A 13,903-nucleotide genomic window follows, 5' to 3' on the forward strand; every position below is an offset into this window, starting at 1 on the left:
AAGTGCTGCGCTGCGGTCAAATAGTGACCACGTATTGACATCAAAGCCGTCATCTGACGAGCCAAAAAAAAAACAACAAAAAAAAAAAAATGTAAGTCATTCTCCGCTCATGTTTTCCTTTTCGTGTGTGCATCGCTCTTCGCTTTACGCAAATTCCCACAGTTATTGTTGCGTGACCTCACATGGCTATGATCCTCAAATGAGTCTTTTCCATTCAAATAAGATGAACCTTATGGAATTCCTGTAGATGTTTATCCTCCTGTACATGTACAACAGAAATTCTCAGTTGTGTGGGCACTTGACATGCACATGGGGTCAAGGGACATTTCTAAGATTTATACAGTATATTGAAATGTATTGATATATATTTCATTTGTAAAAGTTAAATATGTTGTAAATATGTCGTTTCATTTATATTCCATGTGGAGCTCCGTCTTTCCTCTGTGATACATTAAAAGTAGCCAATGCGATATGCAAATTCACATGAAACTTTTTACATTTCCTGAAATGCAATGTGCAATATCTGCACTTTGACCCATAATGCCACCTTTCAAATTTGTGGAGCAGGCTCCAAAATAGTACTAAAAAATCCTATTGTCGCTAGAATTTTGGGACCTAAAAATGGGCCAAATGAGGCTGAGATTCTAAGATTCAAGATTCAAGATTCAAGAGGTTTATTCGTAACATACATATACATACTTTCATACATATATGCAGTGAAATGTCAATGCAACGCACCCGGTGATTACACTCAATATGTCCTAGACTGATGTGTTGTAAACCGCTGGCCAAAACCTATAGCACACCTCTCAAGCCGGTCGTTTCGATATATTTTGCGTGTATGTGACTCAGTAACTGAAGGGACTAGTGCAGTGCATTTGGCTAAAATATAACATGTGCGGTCATAGTAAGTGTGCAGTGCTGCCAGCACACTTAATGAGATAATTAATTGTGTCCTGCCCGGGAAAATGAACTTGCGCTCGAAGACATACGACATTAAATTCAAGAAATGCCAGCCTCTGTGGAAAGATGCTGAGTCGGCTGGAATCCGAGCCATCCTGCCTGTGAGGTAATGGTGGCGGGGGGGGCGGGGGAGCGTGTTAGTCCGTCTGGGGTGGGCGACGGGTGCCCTGTCGTTGGTTGTCTGCAGAAAAGGCCGGCGAGGACACGCAGTCCCAACAGAAGCAGACAGCGCAGTCAATTAAACCCGAGTGTCTTTGATGACATATTAGAAATCTGCCGCGTCTTCTTGGAGGAGGGCGTTGCGTCGGCAAAAAAGACCCACGGTGCGTCGGGATTGGATGGGGACAGGGTGGTATCGTTTACTGGATATTTTTGAAACAATGCAGAAATGACAGAAAACACTGGGAAAACGTTGGGAACCCTGTGTTTTGACACCTTTGTGGCCCTCTTCCTGGCATTGACATGAATGTTTGTATCCAGAAACCGTCCTGTATCGTGTGAAGTCACATTACAATGACTTGAATGCCTTTTTTTTTTTTTGATCTCGTCCCCGAAGGGCGGACGTCAATGCAAAGTCTAATTGGAGCCAGACCACCTTAAGGGACCCCCACATCGCAGTCGCTGGGTATTGTCAAACTCAAAACTCTTTTCCTCATTGGCTGAAATGGCTGCTTTTTAAAGCGTTGTCCTATTAACATATCATTAGAATATAATGCATCGAGCGGCAATCTTCAGTCCCCATTCCCTGCAGATGCCTATCAGTTTTTTTTGCCGTTGTTGTTTCTGTGGGCTTCCTCCTTGCGGCCTTTGCTGTCTGGACCACATTTGGTGGAAAGCCACCACTAAATTGTAGACTTGCTGTTTTGAACAGTTTTAATGGGCCATGTTGAGTAGGGGGATTTCTGGTGAGGAAATGTGGGTTTTATGTAAAGGATATTGTGTGTGTGGTGTGTTTGTATATCGGTCTACCTGATATTTTCCACTACCCAGATAAACACAAGCTGAAGCCGGCATGCTGAGTGTATATTATAATAGCTGTATTAGTCGTACATGTTTCTCGAGACAACGTTTGAGCGAAGAAGGTCACAAGCGTCATGTTGCCGTCACAGATATTTTTGCTCGCGGTTCCATTCGTCACGATCAACCCCTCAAAGAAATGGCGTCTGTGACACAAAAGTCGAGTCGAAGCAGGTGTAGTTCCTGCCCCGCAAAAGATGTGAGAGCCGTTTCTTGTCGCGCTGAGGAACTATTTCGATATGCAGTCATAAGCAAGTCGAGGTATTTACTGCGGCCATTAATGACTAACAGGCTTGGAGGATCGCGCCGCTGCCAAAGTTGTTTTACCAGCCGTCTCTGCAGCGCAAACCGGGCTAATAGAGGAAATGACAAGGTTTGGCTGGAATCAGATTCAGTCACTTGTGTTTCCTCGGAGCGTGTGTCAGTCGGCTTGAGGGAAACATTTTGGCATCACAACAAACGCCCGTCCACAAACAGCAGACAGATCTGCCGCCGCCACATGTGCACAACAATAAGCCTGCATGTAAAATGTGTTTTTTTTACGGCAACAGGCTCTGCCTTTGAAGTAACATTTCCTGCAAGTAGTGTTCAGTCATAATGGAGTGGTCAAATCGCCGTCATTTCTCTTCCTTCTCTGTCCGTCATAACTTATTTGAACTGTCCTCGCCTTCTATACGTGTGTCCAAAAGTGTCCAAAACCTGAGTGAGTCATTCCGATTGGCCGTTTTTTTTCTTGCGCACGGGGCTTGTTTTTGTCTTTTTTTTTTTTTTTTTTTTTTTTTTTTTTGCTTCATTAGTGATTTATATTGAACCTTGATTTAATAAACATTGTTCCCATTCCATTGTTTATGCTGCCAGTAATTGTTTATACTGCCCGGTTTATGTTGCCAGATCACTTTAATAGCCAACTGAGTGGAAATGTTTTTAGTAAGATGCACACACCTCAAAACTCTTGACCGACTGCATACTTTGTATAAAAAGCTTACCTATATATGAGACGTCAATAACCGGCTTACCAATTGTATGTTGAGACATTGTTGTATCCATCACCGACTGCGTTCCAGAGCCAAACTGTCTTCCTCTCCTGTGGCCAGAGACAGTACTTACACCTGAACTCGTTTCCTCTCACCTTCCTCCGCTCTGACCAGCTTCCGAGAAGGACCTGCAGAAGGTGTGCGCCAGTTCCTCCGGAGAACACCTCCAGCCGTTCAAGGAGAAAATGGAAGCCTTCGTCTCCGACGGTGAGTGAAGCCGTCACTCTCTTTGTATCCCAGAACAGTGCCGGAGTGCTGCTGTGCAAACTCAATGTACTGCGCATGCAATCTTACATTTTAGGGCCGTGCTGTGTTGTTATTATTATTGTAATATGCCTTACAGATCATTTTTAGACCTGTATTCAATCTTCTCCTGCAGGATTGTGGAGGATATGCATGATGTTCGCGATGTCGGCATAAATTTTGACCTCTATGAAATAGTGACTTTTAAGATTATAAATACCAAGTGTGTGGAACCTCTCCTGAATCGGAGACAATCAGCAGTCTTGTCAGTAGCGATGAGGGATGGGCTGCGCACTCCTCTGCGACTTGAGCCAAATCATGCACAATGACACCCTCCCAGAGCCTTCCGGAGATGGATATTTTCCACCGGTCATGCTTGTAAGGGGCTCGTCACCTGGAGTTGAGGAGGAATAACATAAAACTCGGCTACCCTGGAAGGATAGGTTCGTCGTTTATCAACCCAGGCCTTATTAAAATGTCAGTTCCCACCATTAATAACTGTTCATAGCACATCCTTAAATCAAAAAGGAAGCTCACAATAGTGTCAGACATTCTTTATATATATATATATATATATATATATATATATATATATATATATATATATATATATATTGCAATTGCAAAAAGCAGTTTTACTTAAAAATTCGATATGACTGTTCTTCAAAATATGTTAAAGAAAATAGACCAAGACACCTGGGCTTGTACTGCGAGTTCCCCATTTTTGAACGGAGTTTTACAAGGTTCTTTGTTTACCGCTTCAAACTTTGTCCCGTTGAACTGCGTTGAAGCACAGCAAGAAGCTGCAGCAGAGTGGTAGGTTTCTCGGTAAGTAAGGCGCTCAGCGAGGTTGTGCTATGAATAGCTAAATGGTGGCAACCAATGAGGCCCTGATTGAAAACTAGAGAACCTCTTCTTAAAAACTATGCGAAGCTCAATTGATCATTTCTTCTACAGGAATTCTAAGTTCTGTTCACCATACTTCCTTGTTTTGCGCTCACTTGATCCCGCCTCTGCAATACAACGGTTGTTTTTCGGTGCGAGGCAGGCCTACCGCCTTCATTCTCGTGTCTTCCAAATTCCGACAACTCTTTGACCCGAGAAGCCATAGCTGAGGAGATGGTTGTTTGGAGAGCTAGAGTAGCCATGTTTTCCTCCCGAAGAACAGCAAGCGACCTTTAAAATCGCGAAAGGTATAATTATGCCTTTTGCATTGTCAGGCAGTGGTGCAGGAAGGAGTGTGTGTGTGTGTGTGTGTGTGTGTGTGTGTGTGTGTGTGTGTGTGTGTGTGTGTGTGTGTGTGTGTGTGTGTGTGTGTGTGTGTGGTGTGTGTGTGTGTGTGTGTGCGTGCGCGTGTGTGCGTTCGTGCGTTTGTTCACACTGGGAGATAGGAACTGGGTAGAGTGTAAGACAGCACGGGGACAGCAGGCTACAGGCCTGTAGAAGGGATCACATTGCCCCTTACGTGGTTCTCATGTACTCTTGGCTGCCATAAAGCTGGCAGGACATCCTTGGCTGCAGTCTTGTAAAGGCAGGCCAGCCTCAGTGTATCGAGGCTGAAGACCACCGTGACAGGGGCAGGGTCACTCAAACCATGTCTGATCACACTGCTCCCTGTTTTCACTTGCCCAAGAAGCAAACTATACAGAGTTCCTTCACCTCCGTGCTTGTTCCTTAAGGGTAAAGCAGCAGCTCTCTGAGCATAAATAATAAGGTTTAACCTACTTCCCCGATACCTCAACTTTGTGTTAATTGTTACCAGGCCGTAACTTAAAAGTGAGATATCCAAAACCCTGAGGCTACGGGAGTTTGTGAGAAGCGTATATGTGTGTGTGTGTGTGTGTGTGTAGCAGAGCCAGAGGTAATTTCTCTGCGGAGAAGAAAAAGGGTCACAGAGGAAAGGGGTTGCACAAAGAGTCATCACCAATCATGGAGTTCCTTTCAAGGAGCTTGAACTACGACTTACTCCTGCTCATCGGGAGCTGCGAGCTAAGAGTATAATAATTTAAACAAAGGTGATTTGCTTGAAGTTACCGAAGCATGCGGGAATGTGCAGACATTTCCACGAGTTATCATTCCTATCTAATGGAAACTGGGGTTCGGGGAATCGGAGTATGATCTGCAGGAAAGCCACGTATTAGTCACATACACCAAAGACACTCCTGATCCATCTCCACATGCAGACAATAGCGTCCAGCCTTGTCACAGACAGCTTCATTTATTTTTTACCTGAGCCATTCATCGCGTTCTCGCGACTCTTACTGAGGATAAATAGCAAAAGCGCCACTCGAAAGAAGCATGCATTTAAAGAATTGGTTGCCAGTCTAATTGCCACCTGCTTGTAATCTCTATGGTGGTTTTGCGTAGAGGCTGCAGGGTACAGACCCCTCACCACAAAGAGCCAGCTGTTAACAACCCATAGGGTTCAATCACACCCATAGGGCCTGATTGAACATCAGCACTTCTCCTTCTAAAGTGGAGATACCTGCGTCCGGCCAACACAATGACGTCTTTTCATCCTTTTTCCAAGGCCTGCGCGACTCGAGCAAAAGTGCCGGTGTTACACAAGGAGAGCTACATTTTCACCGTTTTAAAGCCCTAATTGTCCGTGTTGCTTGCAGCAGGGGCAGAGAAAGGTGAAAACAAGAGGCTCTTTCTATCAAAGATTCTGACGGGGTATCTCGAAAAAGGAGATTGAAGCCACATGTTTGCGGCGTAAAGTGTGAATTGTTGGGACGGCCGTAGCAGTGCAAATCCTGAAGCGCTGCCTGTTACTGCAAACAGGGTCGGTTTTGTGTTCTTGCAGCAGTCGGAAAATGTGCGACAACCCGTCATTACAATAGGGTTTTTTTTATCCAACCGAACTACTTTGAGCACATTGGCCCTCCTATTGACCTGAAAGAAACAACAACAAAAGCACATATTAAACTCATTAAACCCAACTCAGTTAAACCCTGTATAGAATACATAAACTCCTCTTTCGTGAGAACATCCTCCCTAGTGGTTGCCCATGCTTTGTGAGGATTGGTATTGGTTATTATTGCTCTTGATGAGTCCATGACCCAAAAGGAAAAACAAAACATCTCAAAGAACAGTGACGGCTCCTGATCTCCCGCTCCTCTCTGAATATGATGCCTTTCGTCTTCTCGGGTGAAATTTGCCATCTGTGTAGCATCTTAAATACGGAACTTTTCCCGTTTTTTTTTTTTGTTTTTTGTTTTTTTCTCATTTTATTAACTGTAGCAATGAGTTTTTCCATCCCTCCTCCACATTTGTTTACCCAAGTTGAGAGGAAACAAGCGGAGGCCCAGCACACATCACCAGCCGTCCACCTTTCGGTGTTCTCTTTAAAATAAGCTCTTTGAATCCACTGGGGACTATTTTCAGAGGCATAATGTCCCTCCGTGCCGAAAAATCCCTGCACGACTAATCAAAAACAAATTCCTGTCTTTAATCTTACGTTTGCTTTTGTCTTACTGTTTAAGGGAATGCCCAAGCGTTCTCAAAGCACTTGCGCTCTCTTCCCTGTCAGTGGCACACCGAAGCTCCACTCGTTTGCGTGGCTGCATGGATGTTGTCAAGCGCAAAGTATTTACAGACTGTACTTGCTACCTTGCTTAGATTAGGTGAGATGAGGTTATCTGTACTGAGAGGGGAATGGAACATCCGAAAGAGAAATCACAGAATTTTGGCAGATTCTGGTCGCGAGCTAAATAATGACATTTCCAGGCGTCCCCCCGCGGCGCTCTCTTGGTCCCCCTTTTGTTATCGCGCGACGAGGTAACGCGGCAGTTTAGAAAAGTGTGTCAGAGTTTTAAAGCCCCTAATTTATTGTCCCTCTCAGCATGCGCGTCTCATAACTTTCTAGTTAGACACTACTGGTTTCATGTTTACACAGAGACGAGAGGAAGAGAAACTTCACACATCCTGTCACTCTGGGCCACGCTCTCTCCCTCTCTCTCTCCCTCTCTCTCTCTCTCTCTCTCTCTCTCTCCCTCTCTCTCTCTCTCTCTCTTTCTCTCTCTCCTTCTGTCTCTCAGCACCGGTGCCACCTCTGTGCAGAGTCGCACCAGAGGGGTACCTCAGGCGCCAGCCCGACCCCCACTGAGACTAACGCCATTGGTCACGGCCTCCCTCCTCGCTTCGTCCCCCCACCCCTCCACCCCTCCTCACCTCCTCCTTTCAGAGCCATGCCCCCCACCCCCACGCCCCCCCCCCCCCCCCTTCATTAGGTTTACCCCAACCCTCTTGCCCACATACATGTAAAAAGGAGTAAATGCAAAAGGGGTGGTTGGTAGGAGGCTTAAGATCGGCCTCTCCTAAAAGACCCCCAAACCTGCCTTTGAACAATTTTTTGGAGACTTCCCGCTCTTAAATCTTCAAGTGGGAAAGGTCCCCCATCATTGTAAAAAGGATGAATCTGGAAAAATGCAATAAATCTGAGATCACAGGCACTCTGGCCCTAGATAAATTCTTGCACCTCAGCCTGGCCTGCCACACACATCTGCCTTGCATTTAGACACTTTTACATGGCAGGAGTCCACGGGAGCCTCCAGTTCCCAAGCCGAGCCGCTTCGGCCCTGCACCCCTGCTGCAGCTCCCCTTTAGCGAACGCATATGCGCGCGCGTATGCGCGCGCGCACGAACGCTTAGACCGCCGCGCCCTCGTCTCGACACCGGGCATCAGAAACGCAACGTGACAGACGGGAGCGTGTCAAATAATTTACAGTGCGATTAACGGACACCCTAAGAAGCGCGCTCCGCGTCTCCGCCCGGAGACCGTCCTTCCTCCCGTGCGCCTCATTTGAAGAGGCGACGCGGCGCTAATGAACCAAGCGCCCCCCGCTGGACTCAGCCCTCTGTGATTTACTTCAGCTTACTGTATCTGTCAGGCTTAAAAAATGTTGCGATGGTAATCTCGGCTCAAAGTAGCCACAACAGTCCTGTTGACACATTACCCAGCGACCCTGTTCTTTTTTGTATTCCTAGTCTGAACTTATCTAACCTCTTCTCCATTTTTTCCCGTCTTTACAGCTCAGAAGGAGCACGCGGCGGAAGACGAAAGGCTCCAAGCGGCGGAGAAAAGGTGGGGAGATCTCCCGATGCAAAAAAAATATATATATATATATTTCAAACTTTCCTGCCCAAAGTGAAAGGAATTTGGGGGGGGGGGGACAGGTGGAATCGTGCACATGTGAGAGCTGGACGTGGTAGACAAATGAACGAGATGTTGTGGAATTTTGTTTTGTACGTGCACAACATGCCACACCGTACGCCCTCCCCTGTAGCTCCTATCCGTCTTATCTCCCATGTTTCGTACGAGAAAACTCCAGAGAAGCCTGAAGCCTGAAGCCTGTGATTTATGGCCGCAAGGCACCCTGGCAGCTGCATAACTCGGGTTAGAGCGAAAATCATATCTGGAACATTTCATATCGGAAAAAGTTTGCTGGGAAGGACTAACAAACCAAGCAGATTATTTTAGCCCTGTTTGGATAGCGAGCAGAATTGTTTGCTTTAAATCGTAACTATTCCACTCCCAAATAAATCACAAAATAGCACATAAAGGGCAACGCGAAAGATTCCGGACGCAGAAAAATGGAAACTATAAACAATTAGGAGAGTTGATTGCTTAAGGCAGTACTGTAAGTCTGTGAACGGTTCCAAAGGGCTCTGTTTCATGTGGCCGTTTTCACGCCAAGAAATCCACTGACGCAGCCACATTTCAACTCTTTTTCCTCTTTTTCGCCTTATCCCCCCCTTCTCCTCCGTGATAAGTGATATCTCTAAAGTCCGGGGGGTAGGTGTGTGTGTGTGTGTGTGTGCGCGCGCGCACCACCGCCATAACGAAGGTGTTGAACTTGGAGAGACATACCTATTGATCAAAAGGGACCCGCTCACAGCGCCTTTTGCCTTTTTAATGAAGTTTTCCTCTATTTTCATCCAAAGAGGGAGAGCAGGCGGGTGAGTGCGGGCTCTCTCTCTCCTTCCCTCTCTCTCTCTCTCTCTCTCCCTCTCCCTCTCGCTCTCTCTCTCGCTCAGGTTCCCACTGAGACACCTCGTAAAAGTGACACGCCGGTGATGAATATGGGCGTCCGTGGGCGCAGCGGGTCCTGGGTGGGCTCTTATGTCTGTGCTGAGCGGAGATATCCAGTCACTATCTCTGTCCCACCGCGCACACGCAGACACAAACAACAACGACTCGTTGGTGTTAATAAAGGGAATAGATCCTAATTTTTAACCTAATACCTCATTATCAGCCCCACGAGGAGTTTGAAACCCTTGCTTTTTTAATTTGCTTCTATGACCAATGGAGTGGATTCTCTGAAATCCTCTACCAGGCCTTCTCTTTATTATTTATTTATTTATTTGTTTGTTTGTTTGTTTGTTTGTTTGTTTGTTGAAAAAATTGGGGGGGAAAGCGTGAGCATCCAGGCCTTTTACTCAACATGCAATCCTAATTTGTCCGCTTCATGTTTGGGTTCCACTGAGGTTTCCTGGTTCTGTCCACAGTTCCGGCCCATTAAGTTCACTGCTTCCACATCATGCCCAATTTCACGTGACGCAACTGCTGCCTGTACGGTCGCCACGCGGTTACGCCTCTGCTGATCCTAGGTGGTACTACTCGACTCAGTATAAATGCCTGGTTCCCCAAATTCCAGTTTTTCCGACGGAATGAGCCGAGAAGATCAATTTTACTTAAAGAAAAGGAGGCGCTTTTATTCGCTCATTTGGCTCTTCCAACAAATCCGTGTACGTCTCGATACGATTCATTTTGTTTTTGGAATTTTTTTTTTTTTTTTTTTTTTTTTAGAGCTGTGACTGAGGCACGGCACCAGAGCCGAAGCCCTACAATAACAAGTGTCATCATCACAAAGAAACGAGCGTTTCCTTTGTTGGTTTACTCTCGAGCACGTGTGTGTATTCCCATCTGTTTTTGGTGAAAACCTGTATATTTACATGGTGGATGTGGAAAGAGGTGAAAGGGAAAAGCGCAAGCCCGTCCCCCGGTTATTGTGATTTGTGCTCTGCCCTGACATCACGACCCAGGGTCAGAGCAGGAACCGGTGGAGAGGAGAAGAGCCTGTTAATCATGTTGGATGTTGGACGATGTGGTTCATTTATGAAAGTCTTTTGTTGAGCGTGGGATGGCCTCCGCGGGTTCCTCTCCCGTCCTCGGGGGCGATGCCATGGCGTCTTTTTTTTTTTTGTTTTTGTTTTGTTTTTTTTTTCATGTTGACGGTCCGGCTGCCTCCGTCCCAACGTGTCTTAGATTAAGCGACGCGGCAGCCACCTCCCATCTGGAGCTCGGCCTCCTGTCGGTGTCAGCGGAACAAGGAGCGTCTCCTGAATCATGGCCGCTCTTTTATCAACCCCCCCCCCCCCCCCGACAGTTAAGGCTCGGAAATGTCTTTAAAGTTTTGGGTTAGGGGAGGGATCCCGGAGCAGCAGGCCAAGCAAGGGCTGCTCGAGAGCCGAGGAGCCAGCAGTTTGGATTTGGTTACAATTGAATTACGCTAAAGTCGAGATCTGAGCCGACGAGAGATCGCAGAATGTGTTCAGCGGGTTGTGGTGAGTTGTTTAACAATTTAGGACGTGCATCGGTTTGGCTGCCTGCGCGGTTATGCGCACGAGGGGACAGTCTCGCTGGTGTTTTAATCTGTGGACTGTGTGTGTGTATCTGAACATAATGTGTTCACTTGAGGAAATGTCAAATCATATTTGGGGCGGTCGCGCTCACGACATTTTAGTTTCCAATTAATTGTCATGCAAATAATTACGGCAGATTATTTAATGTCCCTTTGTCTTCATTTTATGCCACTTTCGTAGTATAAGCTACGAGACTTAACAGTCATGAAAACGTACTTAATTTTAATTCTATTTGTTGCAACCATCATTCAAAATTACCATGAAATTTGGATGGAAACGTGAATGTAAGAATCTTAACGATTTTACAAAACGGTCGCGATTACCTCCAATAATTGCGATTGGGCTCTTACAGAATTATTGTGACAGCTCTGGTCATATATACAGTTTTATTGACAAATTCATGTTTTTTTCTGAGTGTGCACATTATACGCCGATCAGCCACAACATTAAAATCAACACTTATAACCACTAATATTGTGTAGCTCCCCCTCGTGCCGCCAAAACTACCCTGCCGTGTTGAGGCATGGACTCCACAAGACCTCTGAAGGTGTCCTGTGGTATCTGGCACCAAGACAGCTCTTCTGTGGGATCCGACCAGACGGGCTAGACTTCCCTCCCTGTGTGCGTCAATGAGCCTTGGGGGGCCATAACCCTATCGCCGGTTCACCGGTTGTCCTTCCTTGGACCACTTTTGGTAGGTACTAACCACTGCATACCGGGAACACCCCACAAGACCTGCTGTTTTGGAGATGCTCTGACCCAGTCGTCTAGCCATCGCAATTAGGCCCTTGTCAATGTCAATCCTCGGTCCAAAGTCAGTCCTTTCGCTTGCCCATTTTTCCTGCTTCCAACACATCAACTTCAAGAACTGACTGTTCACTTGCTGCCTAATATATCCCACCCCTTGAGAGGTGCCATTGGAACGAGATGATCCATGTTATTCACTTCACCTGTCAGTGGTTTTAATGTTGTGGCTGATCGGTGTAGGTACATGTGTGCAAGTGAGAGGAAAAAGAACGAAAAAAGCTGCATCTGGCCTGTCTCCGTCTCCTCTGGCAGTCTTCTCTGGAGGCTTTGAAGGTCAATGTGATAATGGAGCCGCTGCTACTGGCTTTCCCCACAGCCCAGCGGGGAGGACACTTACCTACCCGCGTTCTCTCACTCTGTTCTTTTCTCCCATTTCACCCTCTTTATCTGCATGTTTACTCACTGAGCTGGCCTCTCATCTCTCTGGTCTTTTCATCTTTTTATTTTTTTGTTTTTTATAATAAAGGTCTTGCAAATAACAGTCCGTGGCGCATTCTGCACACTTTTTGTTTCTCGCCCCGCAGTTTCCAGGACATGGTGAGCTATTTTGGGCTGAAACCAAAGTCCGGGGAGACGGACGTGGCCCCCGGTTACGTCTTCATGCTCTGGTACGAGTTCTGCAATGACTTCAAGAACACTTGGAAGCGGGAGAGCAAGAACATCTCCAAGGAGAGGTGAGTGTTTCCCAGAATCCCTCCTTCTCCCGGTTCTCTCGTTCAGTGGGCGTCAGGTAAAATGGCATAAAGTTTCCTCGGAAATGTGACAGGTGTGTGTGTGTGTGTTTTGGAGAAAAACAAGCTGCAAATCTGCAAAAACACAGGCACAGACACCAAAGTGGACTTTAATCCTCTTGACCCTAGAACCCAAATACTTTTCTTCACCTTTCATGCGGCGCTCACTCGAATCGCTACACATTATCTTGAATTGAGTCAAATTCTTAAGTACTTTCAACCAAAATAAGGAGCGAGGCCGCCAAGCAGAAAGCCAGGAGGCACTGAGACGAAGCCCTGTGGACCCTGGTCTGAAAGCTCGGGCCTTAAATTTACGACGTTCCCCCCGACCCCAGGCGTCGTGTAGGGGTGGCATCCCACTGGGGGACGGAGGGCCCTCCTGGCGGCCCCCTGTCTTTACTAGCGAGGGGACAGGGGGGCCCGGGGCCGCTGAAGGCTCCGGGTCATGAGAGAACTGTTAAAACATCGTCCACCATGCTCAACATGGAGCTAGAGGCCAGCGCCACAGCAGACCGTCTATAACTAACGGACCAGAGTTTCTGATGGTTTAACTCTGTGCTATTTCTTAAGAACCAAATCATAGTGTGCGCTCCTTCAATCCTATTGATGCTCGTATGTGTTTGTTACTACGGAAGAAATACTGCAATCAACTGAAAAAAAAAGAGTTCAAATTGTGCACGTCCATGGTCCATTTTTCCACATGGTCGTTCTGCTGTGGAGGAATTGAAAGACTTCAGAGTCCTGCCTCGGATCCATGTGCTCACTCTTAATTGTTTACTAGGCAATGGTGTCGCACATTGCCCACAGCTGATTGTGCTTATGTACAATTAACTTTATTTTAAATACTGTTTGCACACCCATAAAAGCCAAGTGTTTTTAAAGACTGCCTCATTATCTCATCGACCCACTGTCATGCCGCCTCGCCTCTTGACGGTGAGGTTTGCTCGGCCACAAAAAACCCTGGAGAAGGTCAACGCATTAGTGTTTGTGTGTTTGTGTGTGCACGCGGGTTCTTTTGGTGCCTTCATGAAAAACGAGAAGATCCCGGGGGGGGAGAGGGGAGCCTGACGTGTGTGAACACACAAACAACTACACTCAGGATGGACCAACAAGAGGCCACTGTGGACGATCTACGAGTTGTCGTTACGGCTCTTCACTCAGCAATGTATTTCTCTTGTTGTGTTTTATGGTTTGAGTTACTCATGGATCAAGTCCTTACTGAAAGGTTGTATTTCATATTTTCGTAGATTGAAAGAAGCGCAAGAGAACATCAAGAAGATCACTGCGGAGAAGAGGGTTGAAACCAAGAAGATCAACACCAACAGTCTGGTAAGAACTTAAAAGTGCCAAGATTTTCATTTAAATAATTGTCTGTTAATTCACTATCTATCTCAGAATGAGGTAACACAAAGGTGATCGAGCCTGTGGCCCACTGATGAAAGCCCTTGCATTTGTAGTATT

The 13,903-nt window shown here is 46.4% G+C and overlaps 1 protein-coding gene across 1 annotated transcript in view; it reads left to right on the forward strand.

Annotated features, from left to right (window-relative positions):
* Nucleotides 1-13,903, forward strand: part of LOC307238881 (formin-1) — a gene marked incomplete at both ends in the record, with an annotated part of 51,722 nt that overhangs the window by 37,507 nt on the left and 312 nt on the right. Inside the window, 4 exons of the mRNA XM_080012035.1 lie at nucleotides 3,129-3,221; nucleotides 8,292-8,343; nucleotides 12,236-12,385; nucleotides 13,690-13,771. Of these exons, the coding sequence (XP_079868161.1) occupies nucleotides 3,129-3,221; nucleotides 8,292-8,343; nucleotides 12,236-12,385; nucleotides 13,690-13,771 (377 nt within the window). The remainder of the gene's footprint in view (nucleotides 1-3,128; nucleotides 3,222-8,291; nucleotides 8,344-12,235; nucleotides 12,386-13,689; nucleotides 13,772-13,903) is intronic.

Source organism: Zeus faber (genome assembly GCF_960531495.2).
Source record: "Zeus faber genome assembly, chromosome: 13".
Classification (NCBI taxonomy): Eukaryota; Metazoa; Chordata; class Actinopteri; order Zeiformes; family Zeidae; genus Zeus; species Zeus faber.